We start from the raw sequence: 19,892 nt of genomic DNA, 5'->3' as shown, positions 1-19,892 counted from the left end.
AAATCCTAAGATGATGAGATTTAACTATGCCATTAGCACAGTGACACAAGCAAAGGGCCATGAATTAGTCTTAAGAGGAAACTTTAGAACTGGAAAGCGAGGCCATCCCCACCCATCTCAGAGCCCCATTTTGAACTACGGCTTAAGCAGAAGTTGACACCAATCTGACACCATTGCTTTTGAAGAGAAAACAGAAATACCTCAAGAATGCAACATTCTAAGACACCATCTGCACAATACATTATAATTAATATACAAACAAAGCAACACGTGTCAAATGCCCTAACCCCCTAACAGAGTTAAGGAAAAAACGGCATAATACCTAGTACCTAATTCAATCAAATGTCACCACTAGTTTCTCTAGGAGCAATATCACCTCATTGTTGTTACTATGTTAGCCAGCCCTGATTTTGAGTTGCACCTGATTTTGAGTTGCAACAGTTTAATATAGACATTTGCACTTCACAAGTACAAACTTTTGAAGAGTTTCCTTCCTAAAACAAAGGGTTTAGCTAAGAATCAATCTCAAATTTAAAATAAGCTAACTCTTATCTCTAGATAAACTGTGCCTTAAGGTTAAAAGGGACCATAACAACATCCCATACAGAGTTGAAAACACTGCCTCTTAATGAAGTATAAAAACAAAAGACTTCTACATATACAAAAAGCCAGAAAAAGCATAGAACATGTTGTCATCCATCAGATATAAGGCTTAAAGTGCACCGATTAATATCTCATCATCAACAAAACAACACTGAGCAGAATGTCCAATCATACTTTTATTATACTGACTAAGCATTGTTTCTATGTTTTTCATTATAAATAGCCAGCAATCAATGGGGGAAATCCCATGTTTAGCTGAAAAGAACCCTATAACTTATTAATTACAATAAGACACGTGAAGCTATATACAAACACGATTGAAATCAGTTTCCCAGTATGAGCAAAGAAATGTACACCGTATGAGCCATTAACCCATCACTTCACATCATATAGGAAACACATTGCCGCTATCATCATCTTCTTCTTCCCCAAATAACTTGAATCCGACATCCCATTGGCGATCCCCTTTGTAGTTGAAGCTAGGACTCACATAGCATTTCATCTCGTGAAACAGATTCAAATTATCCACCAGCTTGTGAAAGACATTGCATCCACAACACTGCATAAACCAAATCATTCACATAGTAATCCACAAAAAAAGAACAAAACAAAACAAAGGGTCAAACTTTGACCTTCAAGTACATTTCTCTCCGTTTAAACTAATTACCTGAACGAAGACGGTGCCATCGGTGTATGCGTGGGGGTTGATGGCACGAGTCGTTCGTTGACCGCAAACATTGCAAGTGAAGGCCACGCGCATCCGTCTACGTGGCGACTTGGTGAAGAGAGACCATGGGAAGGTGGAGACTTTCTCCGTATTGGATTGGTCGTCGGTTCTGGCGGGTACAGATGGACCCTCCATGCCCGATCCTGTAGTCCACCCTCTTACAGACGCCGCGCTCAGAACCAACCCCATCGCTTCATCCTAAATTGAATGACCCAAAACACCCACACAACAAAACCCAATTCACTATTTCGTCCTAAAACTGAAAATCAAAAGAAAAAGATACGACTTTCTTCATTTCTTTTTTACCTTAGAGAAGGTTCGATTGCCGAAAAGAGGGACGATGCTTGTGTTGTTAGCATCTGATTGGAGATCGGAATCGTTACCGTCCTCTGATAATTAAAAACAAAAAACAAAAAAGTTGCGTCAAACCAAAACGGTAATCACAGACGAGGAAAGGGAAACAAAGAAGAAGAGAGATACGAGAGTTAGAATCAATACTTTTGGAGGAGGTGGGAAAGCGGATGATTCTTGCTGGAGAATCTTTTCGCTTAGGAGAGAAGATAGAGAGAGAAGACGGAGATGAGGAGACCATGGCAGCAGCAGGAGAGCCGAGCGTTTCCATAGGCGACGCAATGAGACAGATTTCGATGGCGTTTCCACGACTCTGTTGGATGTCCAACACAAACTCAGGGCCAGTTTCCTTTTCAGTCACTTGCCGCCTTAAATCATTTCATTTTATATAATCTCCAGAGCAGCCCATTAGGCCCATACTGAGAGCTTGAGGCCCATTATGAGTTTAAGTGGACCGGTGGAACAGAAACACAACCACATTTGAATCAACCAGAAAGAAAACTAGCGGCCCCGGCCTTGCTCTAGGGGCATTTCTGTTTTTTGAAACCATCATTTGAATTCCATTAATTCGATTTAATATATTTAATTTTGATTATAATTTTATTATTTGGATTGATTTTTGGTGTTTAAAGTTCACAATCAAGCAAATTGAAATGATGATTATTATATTTTAAAATATATTACACATTTTATGTATATAAAATATTGAAAAAATAATAAAACTGATCTAATTGACCGAATAGAAATCAATTTTAATTAATTTGATTAAGATATAATTCAGTCAATTTTTTATATTTTATCAAAATTAAAGTAATTAAATTTTAAAAATATTAAGACCTAATCGATTGAATACTTACTCTCAAGTAGTCAATTATTGCATGATATGATAAGATGTGATATGATACCAATTATTATATGATCAATATGATATGATACGATATGATGAGATATTATATGATCCATTATTATAATATAATATGATACAATATGATGCGATATGATATAATCAATTATTATATGATATGATGTGATATGATACCAATTATTATAAGATTAATATGATATGATACGATACGATTATAGTTTTGATTTGACCTAAAAAATACTTTTCACGTTCACTCTTTTGATGAAAATTATACCACATAGGGAAATACAATGATCCTTGTTGATTGAGCGGCTGTTGCAATTATTTTTGAACCATCTTAGCAAATCCTTTGGCTTTTATGTATAGTCTATACATGCAATTGTTGCTTAAGGTGGAATGTTATGCAAGAATATATATGGAGAAAGTTACGAAGAATAACCCTCCTCCTTTATAAGGGTATTTTAAAAATAATCATCAAAATAAATTTAATTATTTTTAGCCATATGTAGTCAAAAATATTTTTGAAACAATTTTAAATAAATTAAAACATTCATCATAATTTTTTTTCCATTTGTGCTTCTAATTTCTCTCTCTCACCATCCAGCTATCTTTAATTTTATCGATCTCTCTTCAGTTTTCGTCTGCTATGCTATCGATTTCTCTTTTCTGCACTTTTAGATTTCTTTTTTTACACTTTCAAGACACTAAGCAATGGTTTTGATATGCTTGGAATGGGTGGCTATTAGAAAATTTTGATTTTTAGGTATTTTGGATAAAACTAAAATGATAAAAATGACCACAGATGTTTGAAATAGTATTTAATTGGATTAAATTGGGACCTAGACACCTATAAACTTAAGAATTTGAAATTTATAAACCTAAGTTTTGAAAGAAAATTTTTTCGATTTTTAGTCGAAATAGATGTTTTAAATAAGAAAATTTATGTTTTGATTTATGAAAACATGTTAAAAACATTTCAATCGGTGTCAAATTGTTAAAAAAATAAAAATAAATGAAGAGAGTGGAGAAGATTTGAAGTTTTAGTTCGTAAGTAACAACAACATTTTAGGTATTAAAGTATAACCAAATGTTTTAAATATGACGTGTAACAATAATATTTTTTCAATATAGCATGTAACAACAATCTTTATTCAATATTGCGTGTAACAATAATATTTTTTCAACAAGGCGTGTAATATATTTTTGTATATGGTGTGTAACAACAATATTTTTTTTTCAATAAGACGTGTAATAATTTTTTTTAACAATGACATATAACATATTTTTGTACATGACATGTAGCAACCTAACCATGATGTGTAACATATTTTTATACATGACGTGTAACATCATGGTGTATAATTTTAATAAGAGTAATTTTATCAAACTTAGATAAAAATAATTAAAATTATAAAAAAATTATTTTTAAAAATATCTTATTTTTAAAGGTTAATTTTAAAAATACTATATATATATATATATATATATATCAGTATGTGAGTACGAATTGTGGAATTAATATTTGGAAAGAGAGTTTCTAGCATTTAAGTGCATAAATGGAACAACGATCGTAAAGAAATAGAGATTGTACTGTTTGCATTTATCACATCAGACTGTGATTAAAGACGTAAAACAAAGGGAACAGCACAGGGGTTTGGGTCCGATGCCACAGTTCTACTCTTACGTAATGAATACTCGTAAGTACAAAAAGATGGAAAATGGACTGTTAATCGGATATAGAAAATTTATAGATTATCAAATATGAAAACACTCAGTCCAATGGAAAAGTTTTATTGACAGAGGTTTCTGCCTCATTTCTCGACTGAAGTTCTTATCCACGGAGTAAGAGATATTGGGGGCATGATCCTCATCTTTATTGATACAACAACAAACATAAACTGATCACTCAGTTCAAGATCAGACAGATTGTTTTTTGGTTTAATCAACTTTGATCGGAGTAGGCAATGTAAGTGGAAATGGCAGATGTGTCGAACCCATTGAACTTGGTTCCACAAGACGAGGTGTAAGCGCCCATTTTGTGAAACACCAGCCAGTCATTCACCTGCACTTCCGGCAAAGGGTGACCTTTCAAAACTGTGTCCCCGGCATCACATGTGGGTCCGAAAACTGTGGAATCATATGTCTTTAACCCTTTGCAAGTTGGGTTGCCACGGTTGGATGTGCATGCAAGAGGAGTTAAGATCACATCGTCATGATCGTACAGCAAAAAGTTGAAGGACCCGTAGATCCCATCGTTTATCCAGTACTCTCTACGCTCATGCCTAACTCGCTTCCCGATAATGCTGGCTACTAGCGTGAAAGACGACTGGGCAAAGAATAAACCAGGTTCCGCCATAACTTTTAAGCCAGGCTCATTGAAAAAATACTTTTGGAGAGCGGTTTTCACGACGGGTGCTGCTTCGGTGAACCGTGGGCCTGCTGTGAAGCCCCCTCCGATGTTTAGTATATGCATATTCGGAATGCCAAGTTGAGCAGCTTTTTCAAAAACTGTTTTTGCTGCTGCTATGGCTTCTTCAAATGCACGGAAGTGGGTGGCTCCGCTACCAATGTGGAAGGAGACCCCCTGAACAGTGAACTGTGCAGCTTGAGCCGCCTGGAGAAGAGGAACAACTTCCTCAGGAAGTGCACCGAATTTAGCACCTAATTGAAATCTTGCGCCACTGGTTTCGGGGGGTTTGATTCGGATGAATAAGGCACACTCTGGGTGCCACTTTCGAATCTTTTCAAGTTCATCTTTTGAATCAAAAGTAGTTAGGTTAACGCCAACGCTAGCAGCATACTTGATGTGAGACTCTGCTTTGCATGGGTTTGCAAAGACAATTCGATCAGGGGAAACCCCTAAAGCCAGAACGGCTTCTATCTCAGCACGGCTTGCACAATCGAAGTTGGAGCCGAGTGCGGCCATTTCTCTGAGTAGAGCCGGATTGGGGTTGCACTTGACAGCGTAGAATGGTTGAACCATGGGAAGATTACGAATCCACATGTCAAAGAGATCCGCAACAACGCCCAAATCAAGCACGTAAAATGGTTCCGTTTGCTGTTCATCAGAAATGACAGATTGAATGAAAGCGATCAACTCATTTTCTGACAAGGCCGTAGCCCTCTTTCTCGTCAACCCTGCTGCACTTATGGTGGGCTGGAGGCTCCTGGAGCTTGACATCATGGTGCGAGACTGGTCAACAGGGAGAAAAGGAGAAACCATCAAAGAGTGTATGTCTTTCCAAATGCTTAGCAGGTGTCTAAATAGAGAGCTAGGCATCGCTCAAATTTAATGAAAAATGAATCACATTGCAAACGTACGTGACATTTGACTGCGTCATCTAGCCTACGTATGAACCCCTACAAAGTCCTTGCCGAACTTGCAAAGGTCAAAATACTTGGAAAGTTTATGTATTATGATTTTTTTCAATTTAGTCTTTTTATTTAAAATTATATTAATTTAATTTTTTAATTTTAAAAATTATTTTAATTCAATCTATTTTTTAATAATATTCAATTTAATCATTAAAAATGACGATATCAACACTGATGTTGAAAATACGATGATGTGGTGACTTATGTGGGCTAACATGTTGACGTGGTAATGTCACATTATAAGTTAGGGGCGACATGATAGTGTTATGATAGCACATAGTGCCATGTCACCCAAATAGACTAACAAGATGCAATGCCACATAGCATTGACATGCAGATTAGGGATAATTCCAAGCGAAAATTAAAATTAGAAAAACGAAATTGAAAAAATCAGTAAAGTATAAGGATTAAATTGAATAAAAATTTAACATAGAGAGACCAAATTGAAACAAGAAAAATATTATGGTTATTAATGAAAATGCCATGTGGCACGTTTAGTCAGCCGACATGGGGGGTATTATCTAGCTTTTGCACTTCCATTTGCCCTAAACCACGATAAAAAAAGCCTAAATAGTGTCTTAACCCTAAACCAACCACTATCCTTGTCGGAGTCATTAACTTTTGATATTCCAACCACCAGAAATCGAGAAACAACAACAAATTGATAGAGAATCCCAAGTTTAAGGCTAGACCGAGAGTGAAAAATAGAACCCCTAAAAGCTTGAAAAGCACCTGGAAACTGACAAACGTTAAAAGCTTTCAAGCTTTGAAGCTTGAATTCAAGGGTGCTTGACAAGCTTGAAAGTTGAAAGCTAATGGCTGAAAGCTCGGGAGAAAGAAGGAAATCGAGAGGAAGAGGAAAGGAAAAGGAAAAGGCTGTTGGTCTGGAAGAGCAAGGTAAAGTTTCTTTCTGTTGCTATTGAATAGTATTAAGTTGTGTCTTTAAGGTTGGCAAAGATTGGGTTCTGCTTTTTCATTTTTATTGATGTTGATGTATTTGTTTATAATATTAGGGTGTGTTGTTAATGGATGCTAATTTGGCTTTGGTTTTTTCATTTGTTATGGTTACTGATGCATTAGGTAAAACAAACAAAACATAGGAAAAAAGGTAATGCATGAAGATTCTCATTGATACAGTTCTCAACTTTGGCAAATTGGATGAATTTATGTGAATACTTTTACCAATTAACAATAAAGCCACCAGAATATTAAGAGGAAAAAGTTACTTACTTGGAAATTTTCTTTGCTCCTGAAAATTGTAATACAATATAACCCTTAACTTAAACCTAAACACTTTCATAAGCCGAACTTCATATTTGCATAAACCATCAGTAATTCCAGCATTAGAAAATTACAAATTAAAGTATTTATTTATGTTGCACGAGCATTCACCATATTTGCATAAGCGTTATACTTGATAGAATTGTTATTTTATATATTTTATATACTATTAGTGAACTAAATATTACCTTATAATTAATAAATAAATTTAAACATTATTAAAACTAAATATACATCATTTTATGTATGAAATAGTAAAGTATGTATTATTACATAAAATTATCAATAAAAGTTTGTATCAATATCTATACTTTTATATATATATATATATTTATTGTTTCCTTAAAATTCAAAAAAAATTATATTTTTGGGTTAAATTTAGTCCCTAAACAAATAAATTTTATTTGATTTAGTCTCCATATGTTGAAATTTTATTCAATTTAGTCTCTATACCTGCTTGTTTCTTCAATTTCGTCCCCCTTATTTTAATTTCGTGAAAATTTTTTTCCTTGATCTTCCATGTGACAATGCCATGTCAACACATCAGTGCCATGTGGCATTCCATTTTTTCAACTTGACTTGATGATGTAGCACTACCACGTTCGCATGTCGACTCACAAAAGTTGCCATGTCATCACTTTTAACAGTTAAATTGAATACCGTTAAAGAGAAGGATTAAATTGAATACCGAACATTTGATTTATTAATTGGTGGATAATCTCCCTATTTAAAAAGCAAGGTTTGAATCCCTCTTTCTTAATTATTAAAAAAAAAATGCATTGATGGTTGTTATCAGACTTCAGGAGCATCCACATTTTTTACTGTGTAGCTTTTAACATGCGAAAAGAATTGAAATCAAAGCTCTTTAGTCCACCGAAAGAATAAATCACAGCACTGGTTTATTGGTAGTATATTAGTTTTGCGTGTGTGTGTGTGGACATTAGAGATTGTAGGGTCATGCATGCCATTGCTGCCAAGAAACGAGTCAGCTTACAGGATTCCTTTATTTGAGATGCATGCATGACAGCTTGTGAAGGCAGTACTCTGTTGTTTGATAAAGATGTTACAGCATTAAGCAAGAGCGAGGACCACCTGTCTGAAGCTCGTCTGAGTGTATCAATGTAGAAAGGGAAAGACCAAAACGAATTCAAAGGAAGCAGGCCAGCTAGCTAAAGTCCATTCCAGCTATCTTTTGTCACATTGCTGAAGATGTTCGTTTTAAGTCACCATGATCTTATTTAGGAATATAGCTGGGGAAGAGATGATGAGAAGACACTAGCTCGTAAGCATGAAAATCATGCCCTTGAGGTTGATGACTGCGCCACATGAACAGAAGCGCACCCACTTTTCTTTCAACAATTGAATTACTGCGATCATATTTATGTCTGTTAACTGTTCTTTATATCTACTTTCATGGCAAGAAAGGATACGTTTTAATCAATATTGTTCGGTTTGCATTTATACTTTTATGTAAAGAAAATGAAATTTTCTTAGCAAAGAGAAAAAGCACATCAGCATTAGTAACACCCAATCCCAGGATTAAAGGACAAAACTACATCCATTTTCTACCTAAAGTAAGATGAGAAAGGTTGGGTTCAAGAGAAATGCGAAAGAAACAGAGCCCAGACATAGTTTAGAAAGAGAAGATCCAGCTTGTTGAAACTGAGATCACCATGGTTACTTCACTTCCAAGTCCACTTAGTGAGAGGAGAGAAATCCCAATGGATCCAAACTGTTATTGATCCTTGAGTACACAAGCTAGCTATTCTAGCAAGCCCTGGTTTTAATTTGGAAAATAGCAGTTCCATAAATAGTCAGTACATTATACCTTTTTTGCTTGAAAGGAGTACAGTAATTTTATCAATAGAAAGTAGGGCATTTACATTATACTTAATGGAGCCAGAACTAATTAATGTACCAAAAAAAATAAATAGCTTGGCGAAGTTCTCAAATAGTTTACATAGAAAAAAACACATAGGAAAGTCTTAGCAAGCACAAGACAAAACACAAAAATTTCAAATTTTTTCTTCTTTTTTTTTTTTTTTGATTTTCTGGGCGAATAGTGAAGATTTTGAGAAAATTAAATTGATAAGGTGAAAGAGGAGTTCGAGACTTTTTAGAACATTGACCGGCATTGATTGGCATTATCCACTGATCAGTTTTGACCCAGTTCATCTTGATTTAATTTTAAGCCCGTAGACCATTTGAAGTGGTGGGCTCTCTAAAGGTGTAAACCCAACCTAAATAAAAGCTATGGTTTTGATATTCTTATAAGGGTGAGCAAATTTTGATCAAAATTGAATTAATCGAATTAATCAATAAATTCGGTTAATTTCATTTGATTTAGTTAAATTGATTAAAAAGTTTAGTTAAGTCAATTTAATTTAGTTAAAAAAAATTTAAATTCGTTAATTGAATTAATTGATTTTGAAATTCATATATTTTAAGGGTTTTTATTACATGTATGCACTCACGTAGGTTTTCTGCACATATATATATGAATAAAGAACTAGATTTAATTATCAAAAAGGCTTTTTTTACATGTATTTACTCTCACATTTTTTCTAAACTGATGGTGCTATCGATCAATGCTGCTTTTTCTATACCAGATTCCATTAGTGAGCAGAATACAAGAAAATAAGAAATCCTTGTTGGCTGGAAAATGCCATCATTTGGGTGGGTTGCAGTTAATTTTGATGGTGCATTTCAGAGATCTCTTGAAACAGCAGCTACTGCGGGGTTATCAGAGATACAGAAAGGGATTAGCAAAGTGGTTATTTGGTGAAACTAGTCAAATGCTCAGCTTATCGAGCCGAATTGCGAGGAGTATAAGTATATATAGTATATATTGTTAATATATAGTATACTTATTAATACACTAATTAGTCAATAACAATACATTATTATATAAAACCATATACTATTATACTATGTGTATTATATGACTTCTTAGTATACTTATATACGATATAAGTATATGTTAACTATATATAGTAATATATTAATACATTATTCATAGTATTATTATAGTTATACACTAAATATAATATATATTAATATAATATACATGCATACTATATAATTATATATTAATTATATCTAGTAATATCAATACAGTATACATTATTTACAGTTAAGCATTATATGATATATATCTTAATACACTATACATAGTAATATAACTTATGTTAGTAATTAAATATAACAACTTATTAATATACTATATATTGATATATTAATGACTTAATGAGTTAATGTTATTATATTATTATATATAACCATATACTATTATACTATATATTATATGGCTTCTTAGTATACTTATACACTATATAAGTATATAATAACTATATATAGTAATATATTAATACAATATACATATATACTATATAATTATATATTAAATATTAATACAGTATACATTGCTTATAGTTATACATTATATAATATATATCTTAATACACTGTACATAGTATACTTATTAATTCACTAATTAATCAATATATAGTATAACAAGTATACTACATAGTATACTTAATTATTAATATACTAATTAGTCAAAAATTATATATTAACAATATACTATATTAGCATATTAGTAAAATTATAAGTAATAATGTAATATGTGGTAACATAAAGTACATTACTAATATATTATTAAATAAATTTAAAAAACAAAAAAAATTAAAAAATTTAGTTAAAACCGATTAAATCAACTATAATAATACTTGAGTGCGACCATTTTTTTCCTCTAGTATGTTCTTAAAACTTCTCATTCTTATTAAACTATTCGTATCAACCTTTTTATGCACAATTGGACACAGATTTCGTAGTGTTTACTTATGTAAACTTTTGTTATTATACCTTTATACTATAGCAGATTCAACTTTGATCAAGAATAATGAAACAAGTTAGATGTCATGGACCCAGTGGGAACTATTAATCCCATGTTGAGAAGAATGTTATGGTTCTAACAGGGAGTCATTAATCTTTAATTATGTACTAAAATGAAATTGAACATTTAAAATTAATATCATTTTCAACTTATGAGATGCTTATCTTATAGGCTTGTTCTAGAATATAAACAAAAATAATTAATTTTTATTTATCTAATAATTTTTATTCACTGACCGAGAATTTGAGTAGAAGAGACTGTCTGATTAGCATTAAGCGTTTAATATCTCAGTAGTAGAATCATATTCCAATAGCGAAGATACAAATTTCAGGCAGAAACAAATATGAAGATATAAAATAATTCACAACAATCGCAGACCAGATGATGAGAACATCGCTGGCATGTCTAACACGAAACCATGCAGTCCAGTCCGCCAAGGGCCTCGCTCAATTTTGGGCTGGAATAAGCAAGGTAAGTCAGGATGGCAGACGTGTTGAACCCATTGAAATTGGACCCAGTAGCCACAGTGTAAGCCCCCATGTTGGGGAACACCAGCCAGTCGTTCATCTGCAGTTGCGGCAGCGGATATCCCTTTAAGACCGTATCAAGCGCATCGCATGTGGGTCCAAACACGGTGGAATCATAGGTCCTAGCTCCTTCAAACTTGGGACTGGATGCTCCTACGAGAGGCATGCAGGTGACGACCGCATGGTCGTTGAGAATACAGTTCAATGAGCCGTAGATCCCATCGTTGATCCAATACTCTTTTAAATCACCCCTGACGCGCTTTCCTATAATGTTGGTGGCTTGGGTGATAGCTGACTCCGCGAAAAAACGACCAGGCTCAGCAATCACTGTTAAGCCTAGCTCGTTTGGGAAATACGCTTGGAGAGCGGCTTTCACTGTTGACGCTACTTCAGCAAAGTGTGGGGGGGCTGTGAACCCTCCGCCGATGTTTAGCACACGCATTTTGGGCATGCCAAGTCTAGCAGCCGTTTCAAACACAGTTTTGGCTGCTGCTATGGCTTTTTGATAGGCTTGAAACTGCATGCCTCCACTACCAATGTGGAATGAGACTCCTGTAACAGTAAGTCGCGCAGTTTGAGCTGCTTGGAGAAGAGGGGTGACTTCCCCCGGAAGTGCACCGTACTTGGAACCTAAAGGGCATCTTGCGCCGCCATCATCCGGGGCTTTGACTCGGATCAATAAAGCACATTGAGGGTGCCACTTCCTAATTTTCTCAAGTTCCTCTTTGGAGTCGAAAGTTGTCAGGTTAACACCAACCGTTGCAGCATACTTGATGTGGGGCTCTGCTTTGCTTGGGTTAGCAAAAATGATTCTGCTAGGTGAAACGCCAAGAGACAAAACGGATTTGATTTCGGCCTTACTTGCACAGTCAAAGCTCGAGCCTAAGGCAGCCAATACCCCAAGCAAAGCTAGGTTGGGGTTGCATTTAACGGCATAGAAAGGTTGAGCCATAGGAAGGTTACGAGACCACTGGTCAAACAGGGCCATGACAACACCCAAATCGAGCACGTAGAAAGGCTCTTGCAGTTCATGTTTGGTGGAAATGATTGATTGAATGAAAGCAGGCAAACCATCTTTCCATAGAGCGGCGACCATTTTTCCCTCTCACCCCAGGCGCATCCACAATGGCCTGAAGGGTCTTAGGGCTGGATCCCATGGCAACCTCAATCGACTCAAAAAGAACTAAAAAGTACAAGGCTTTGCAAGTAAGATAAGTAAACGTATTACGTATTATCGTCATAAAAATAATTTCTGAGCTCAAACTCCACCTTAAAGTCAAGCTCAAACTTCATAAAAATTGATATAAGGGCTTAATAATTTCTGAGCACAATAATTTATGTTTCTTTAATCATTAAAATGGGCTTTCACTCCCTAGCCAAGTGTGCCTTCTATCCCTGCACAATAATGCAAAAGAGGAGAAATAGAGAGTCTATTTTTCCTCAGTTAGCATAGTTCTTATTGCTAAAAAATAAGGAAATATGATAGTGTAATGAATCAGAAATAAGGAAATTTTATAAATAACTTAAACCTGAATAAAAATATACATTAATGTCCTTGATTGGTTAGTGCTACGATATCATCAGTTTCCATAGAGCTAAATGGAACATAAAGTTATAAGGGAACTTCTTTTTTCTTGAAATTCTCTTTTATTTTCTCCCTTCTTAAAATCCTTCAAATTCAAAACGCTTGTTAATTATATTATTAATTTTTAGAGATAAAATCACCTTTGGTTTCTAGAATGTAGGAAAATATTTAAAGTTATACTTGTATTAAGAACATGTTTAATATGGTACATGAATTTTTATCTGGTTCATCACTCTATCTCAATGTCTAACACAATAGATTAAAGCTACTTCATCCTTATGTTTTCATTTTATGCATCAAAAACTATTGATTTAAAGAGGAAAATTAGGTACCAACGACTAGTCTGAGTTCAAGACTTTGTATATCTTAATTTGGTTTGATATGATAGAAGTGAAAGTGACAACTTAGCCATGAATAAATATGATGTAATAACTAAAACATTGTTAGTTAGACATTTATTCCAGAAAACATTGTTAATTTGAAATCTACTCTCTTTCTTTCTTTCCAACTTTTCATAAGTATCATTCACCACTAGCATATATCTGTCTTTGTTTCTCACTTGAAAATTATTTGTTTCTCACCTCTAGGACAGTTGACATCTTTGATCATTTGTTTGGTTCTTTCTTTGAATATAAATGTAAATAATTTATTTTACCCAATATTAAAAAAGCTTTGCAAGCAGCAGTTATGGGTGCAGCTGCTTCAGTATTAGCTTTTGAATATGGATGGGAATGAGGAGTACTTTTTTATCTCTACATTTGATTATTTAATGAAGTATGAGAAGCAAGCAACAGCATTCATTGTCAAGAGCGACAGTTTGAAAGGAGCTTAGCTAAACAATTTTGTGTTTCATAAGAATGACGATTAGATTTTCTAGTTTGAAGGATATATGTTGGATATTTGTAGGATGATTTTAGTTATAATATAGCAATTATAATATAGGATGGTTAATTAATGTGTCAATTATGGAATCAAATATTCAAGTAAAAAAATATTTATATATATTTCTTAACACTATAAATCTTTTACACTTAAACATTTAACTTATTAATAAGTATATGTATCATCTAACTCAGAGATTTGTATTTTTTAAAAACTTTTTTAATTTAATCTCTAAACATTTCAATTTTGTTCAATTTAGTTCCTATAACATGGTACAGATTTTATTTTTTGAAATTTTTTTTTCTAGATCTGCCAAGTTGGTGTTACCACATCATTATGTCAGTGCCACTTGGCACTGCCGTGTTAGTGCTTACGTCATCACATCTAACGATAATACTAGACAGTGTTAAGGAAAATGACTAAATTGCTCCAATTTTCAAAATTAAGAAACTAAATTGACCAAATTTTGAGTACATGGACTAAATTGATAAAAATGCATAAGTACAAGAACTACTTAGGTATTTGAGTAAAAATTAATATACCCTCTACAATTTTTTTTTGTTTGAAAAGAAAACTGAAAAAAGACAAAAATCATCAAGAGATAATGTCTTATCTCAAGAATGTTTAATTTTTTTTCAATAAGATAATAAGTTTGATCTTAATATGAAATATTGAAAAAAAGTTTGATCTTAATTTGAAAAAAATAATTGACTAATTAGCCAAAAAAGTTTGACCATTTCTTTTCATTTACTATCTTTTTAAAACTTTTTGTTCTTATTGAACTGTTTGTAGCAACTTTTTCTTGTTAATTACATACAGATTCCACAGTATTCACTTACATAAACTTTTGTTATTATACCTTTTTAATATGGAAGATTCAACTTTTATCAAGAATAATGAAAGAGGTTAGATGTCATGGTCCAAGGAGGGAACCATTAATTCCACATCAAGGAGGATCTCATGGTCCCAACAAAGAGCCATAAATCCCACATTGGTTGTGTACTAACTGAAACTAAGTGAGGTCTCTTTTGTGGAACAAAACTGTGTCGCCAACGGGCTAAAGTAGACAATATCCTGTAGGTTGGCGTGGATTGTGACACTTGACCTATTATACCAAATGTCTGTTTGCTATCATAGGCAACCCTTTTCTGTTTTCTTACAAAATATATCAAATGTCTGTTTGCTGTCAATGTCAAAATATACCAAATATCTATTTGCTGTTAATGTCAAAGGTTTGCCATAAAGACCAACCCTTTTCTATATTCTTACAAAATATACCAAATGTTTTTTCCTATTGGCACTTTTTTGTATTCTTATAAAATATACCAAATGTCTATTTGTTATTAAGGGTTGGCTTGTATTCTTACAGAATATATCAAATGCAAGTCAACCTTTTTCTGTATTCTTACAGAATATACCATATGTCTGTTTGATGTCAAGGGTTGACCATAACTTTTCTGCACTTTTATAAGATTTAAAATTTTATGGTTTCAACGAGGAGCCATGAATCCTACATTGATTATGTATTAAAATGAGATTGGGCATTTAAGAGTCACACCATCTTTAACTTGTGAGGTCTTTTCTTATTTTTTGGCAGTTGGCCAATAGTTCTACAGATTTGTAATGAAATCGCACTTTATGGCCAAGCCCTTTCTATAAGGGTGAGCAAATGGATGGATTGGGTGGTTTGGTCCACTATAATTAAAGACCAAAGAGACAATTAATTTTAAAAAATCGATCAAAATCGACCAAATATAAAGAAAGACCAAACTGACCAAATATAGAATTGGTTTGGTTGATCCGGTTTTGGCCCAATGATTCAAAATTTTATCATTTTTTTACAAATTATAATATTAAAACTTATAAACTTCATTCATAATTATATATATGAAATTAATGATATAACTTACATGTTAAAATGTTTTATATCAAAGTTTGTATAAATAATAACTAATTATAAACATTATGTTAAAAAATCTAAGGTGATGGCTAATAAAATTATTAAGTGTAATCATATAAATAAAATTTATTCTAAGTTATAGTAATGCTTATGTATAAATTAAATATATGCATATATATAATATATTACTTTATTATATATATAATCAATTATACAAATTATATGTTAAAATGTTTTATATCAAAGTTTGTATAAATAATAACTAATTATAAACAATATGTTATAGCATCTAATGTGATAACTAATAAAATTATTAAGTGTAATCTTATAAATAAAATCTATTATAAATTGTAGTAATGCTTATCTCTAAATTAAATATATGTATATGTAATATATTTATATAATTATATATATTCATAATATTTTATATTACGAAATATTACTAAGGTGTAATAATTATAATATATTAATATGTAGGATATTTACTATCATATATTATAAATATTAACATATAACTTATATTATTTAAAATATATAACTTGTAATTTCATATTAGTATAGATTTATAAGTAAATTAATATATATAACTAACATTAAATTATTATAATTATAATTTGTATATGCATGTATAATGCATTAATATATTTTAAGTATATTATTAATTAAGTTTACTCTCAATTCTTCTTAATATATATATATAATATTTTATATATTAATGAATATATATAATTAGTTTGGTTTTTTGGGTGGATTGGTCCAAAAATTTTAAAACCGATAACCTATCAAAAAACCAATTAGACTAAACATTTTGGATCAATTGATTCAATAAACTAATTAGACCAAACCATTTTACCCAAATCGCATTTGATTTGAATGGATAATTAATCTAGATTGATTTTACTCACTCTTACCTTTCTATACTCCTATAAATATTTAATGAAATCCGACTTTTTGGTCAATCTTTTATTGTCAAAAGTTCATAGGCCAACCCTTTTCTGTACTCTTACATATTTTTAATGAAATCTCACTTTTGTGCAATCCTTTCTTGTAAAAAGTTAATAGCCCAACCCTACTTTGTACTTTTATGACCATTTTTATTTTACTTTTATAAATTTACATTAAGATTATTAAATGGTTAATTTTTATTACAAGTGTTTTTATTTTTATATATTTATTAATTAACATTTGTAAATGGTTAAATACTCTTTACTTTAGAATATAATTGTAAATGATTAATTTTCACTAAAAGTATGTTTATTATGTCTAAATTGACCTGTTAGGATAACTCTTATACATTTATGTCAATCCTTTAAAATTCTTATTTCAACTTTATGAATTTTTACGTTTATTCTTATAAATTTATATTAGGATTTTTAAATATTAATTTTCATTACATGTGTTTTTATTTTATTTTTATATATATTTATTAATTAACATTGTTAATGGTTAAATATTTTTTGCTCAAGCTAATACATGTAAATGATTAATTTTCACTAAAAATATGTTCATTTTGTTTAAATTGACTTGTTACAGTAAGGTTTACATAATATTTTAATAATATTTATTTTAACTTTATGATTTGTTATGTTTATTCTTATAAATTTACGGCTAACAATTTGAAATGCTTAATTTTTACTCTAATTATTTTTATTTATATTATTATATGTTTATAAATTAACATTTGTAAGTGATTAAATTTTTTGTTGGAGAATATAAATATAAATTATTAATTTTTATTTATCTAATAATTTTTATTCACTAACCGATAGGCTTACTGTAGAAGAACCTTTAAGGGGAAAAAGAAAATAGTGATAGATAAATTGAGTAGGAGATACCGTCTTGTTAGCATTAAGTATCTAAATTTTTAGTTGCAGAATCATATTCCAATAGAGAAGATACAAATTTCAAGCAGAAACGAATATGACGATATAAAATAATTCACAAGTCACAACAATCGCAGACGTAATGATGAGGCATCCATGGCATGTCAAACTCGAAACCATGCAGTCCAGTTCGCCGTGGGCCTCACTTAGTTTGGGTTGGAATACGCAAGGTAAGTCAGGATGGCTGACGTGTTGAACCCATTGAAATTGGACCCAGCAGCCGCCGTGTAAGCGCCCATGTTGGGAAACAGCAGCCAATCGTTCACCTGCAGTTCTGGCAGCGGACAACCTTTCAAGACCGTGTCAAGCGCATCGCACGTGGGTCCAAACACGGTGGAATCGTAGGTTCTAGCTCCTTTGCACCTGGGAGTGGATGCCCTTGCGAGAGGCATGCAGGTGACTACCGCATGGTCATAGAGAATACAGTTCATTGAGCCGTAGATCCCATCGTTGATCCAATACTCTCTTAAATCACCCCTAACGCGCTTTCCTATAATGTTGGTGGCTAGGGTGAAAGCTGACTCAGCGAAAAAACGACCAGGCTCGGCAATTACTGTTAAGCTTGGCTCGTTTGGGAAATACTCTTGGAGAGCGGCTTTCACCGTTGACGCTGCTTCAGCGAATTGTGGGCCGGCTGTGAACCCTCCACCGATGTTTAGCACATGCATTTTGGGCATGCCAAGTCTAGCAGCCGTTTCAAACACAGTTTTAGCCGCTGCTATGGCTTCTCGATAGGCTCGAAACTGCATGGCTCCACTGCCAATGTGGAACGAGACCCCTGTAACGGTGAGCCGTGCAGTTTGAGCTGCTTGGAGAAGAGGGGTGACTTCCTCCGGAAGTGCACCGTACTTGGGACCTAAAGGGCATCTTGCGCCGCCATCATCAGGGGCTTTGACTCGGATCAATAAGGCACATTTAGGATGCCACTTCTTAATCTTCTCAAGTTCCTCTTTGGAGTCGAAAGTTGTGAGGTTAACACCGACTGTTGCAGCATACTTGATGTGGGACTCTGCTTTGCATGGATTAGCAAAAATGATTCTGCCAGGTGAAACACCAAGAGACAAAACGGATTCAATCTCGGCCTTACTTGCGCAGTCGAAGCCTGAGCCCAGGGTAGCCAATGCCCCGAGCAAAGCTGGGTTGGGGTTACACTTAACGGCGTAGAAAGGTTGAGCCATGGGAAGGTTACGGGCCCACTTGTCGAACAGAGCCATGACAACACCCAAATCCAGCACGTAAAAGGGCTCTTTCATTTCGTGTTTGGTGGAAATGATTGACTGAATGAAAGCAGTCAAACCATCTTTCGACAGAGCGGCGACCTTCTTTCCTCTCACCCCAGGCGCACCCACAATGGCTTGGAGGGTCCTGGGGTTGGATCCCATGGCAACCTGAATCGACTCAGAAAGAACTAAAAAGTATAAGGCTTTTAACAGCGAGATGAGAATTCCGAAAGTAGAAGTACTATTATCGTACTCTGGGTGGCTATATATAAAGAGACAGGGTCAGGGTGGCACCACATCATGAGTCGGTGGTGGAGGAAAAGGAGAAAAAGGCGTATATAATTGAATAGCCTTTTTCATCCTTGAAGAATCAAGCGCAAAAAGGAATTATCCCAAAAAGCAACAGTAATTGCAGGAAATCCAAAATGTGAACAATGAATCAAAGTATAAATCCCTGGTGATGATATCAGAGAAAGCTTTGGGTGTGTCTGGAGTTCCATGGAAAACTGTGGTTCCGTTTGATTATGCTCAGGTATAAAACCAAAGACTCTCTAGTGGACCAGGATGCTCCTGCGAATGATTCTGACCGTGGAAATTTCGCGTAAGCGTCGAATTGGAGGAATCTACGTATGTTGGTGGAAAAGTATACAGATGTTGATTTTGTGATTCCCTTTTGATATTCACAAAGCAATTTTATTAATATTAGAATAACGAATTATTGACACAGTTGCTGAAATCTTCAAAGGTTCATCCGAAATTCCAATTAAATTAATCAAAGAAGAACGACCAAGGAAATGA

At 33.4% G+C, this 19,892-nt stretch overlaps 2 protein-coding genes and 2 pseudogenes across 2 annotated transcripts; all 4 read right to left on the bottom strand.

Annotated features, from left to right (window-relative positions):
* Positions 1-755: 755 nt before the first annotated feature.
* Positions 756-2,034, bottom strand: LOC110416256 (Zim17-type zinc finger protein). Its single transcript, XM_021428187.1, has 4 exons — positions 1,829-2,034; positions 1,637-1,719; positions 1,271-1,528; positions 756-1,162 (listed from the first exon to the last, which is right to left on the bottom strand). The coding sequence occupies exons 1-4, from the start codon at positions 1,950-1,952 to the stop codon at positions 989-991; spliced, it is 639 nt and encodes a 212-aa protein (XP_021283862.1). The 5' UTR covers positions 1,953-2,034; the 3' UTR covers positions 756-988.
* A 2,233-nt stretch (positions 2,035-4,267) lies between these two features.
* On the bottom strand, positions 4,268-5,761 carry LOC110417141 (ornithine decarboxylase pseudogene; annotated as a pseudogene).
* Positions 5,762-11,502: 5,741 nt separating this feature from the next.
* On the bottom strand, positions 11,503-12,781 carry LOC110416534 (ornithine decarboxylase pseudogene; annotated as a pseudogene).
* Positions 12,782-17,835: 5,054 nt separating this feature from the next.
* Positions 17,836-19,580, bottom strand: LOC110416996 (ornithine decarboxylase-like). Its single transcript, XM_021429153.1, has one exon. It carries the CDS (start codon positions 19,254-19,256, stop codon positions 18,021-18,023), a length of 1,236 nt encoding a protein of 411 aa, XP_021284828.1. The 5' UTR covers positions 19,257-19,580; the 3' UTR covers positions 17,836-18,020.
* Between the last annotated feature and the right edge of the window lie 312 nt (positions 19,581-19,892).

Source organism: Theobroma umbraticum, unplaced genomic scaffold (assembly GCF_002168275.2).
Source record: "Theobroma umbraticum cultivar Fairchild unplaced genomic scaffold, ASM216827v3 scaffold_51.0, whole genome shotgun sequence".
In the NCBI taxonomy this organism is placed as follows: domain Eukaryota; kingdom Viridiplantae; phylum Streptophyta; class Magnoliopsida; order Malvales; family Malvaceae; genus Theobroma; species Theobroma umbraticum.
This window is presented reverse-complemented; position numbering and strand designations above follow the sequence as displayed.

Coding starts and splice junctions, on each gene's coding strand:
- LOC110416256 (XM_021428187.1), bottom strand. CDS start 1,952: ATGGAAACGCTCGGCTCTCCTGCTGCTGCCATGGTCTCCTCATCTCCG. Junction 1,720..1,828: donor CTTTCCCACCTCCTCCAAAA/GTATTGATTCTA, acceptor TTTAATTATCAG/AGGACGGTAACGATTCCGAT. Junction 1,163..1,270: donor ATGGCACCGTCTTCGTTCAG/GTAATTAGTTTA, acceptor TGGTTTATGCAG/TGTTGTGGATGCAATGTCTT.
- LOC110416996 (XM_021429153.1), bottom strand. CDS start 19,256: ATGGGATCCAACCCCAGGACCCTCCAAGCCATTGTGGGTGCGCCTGGG.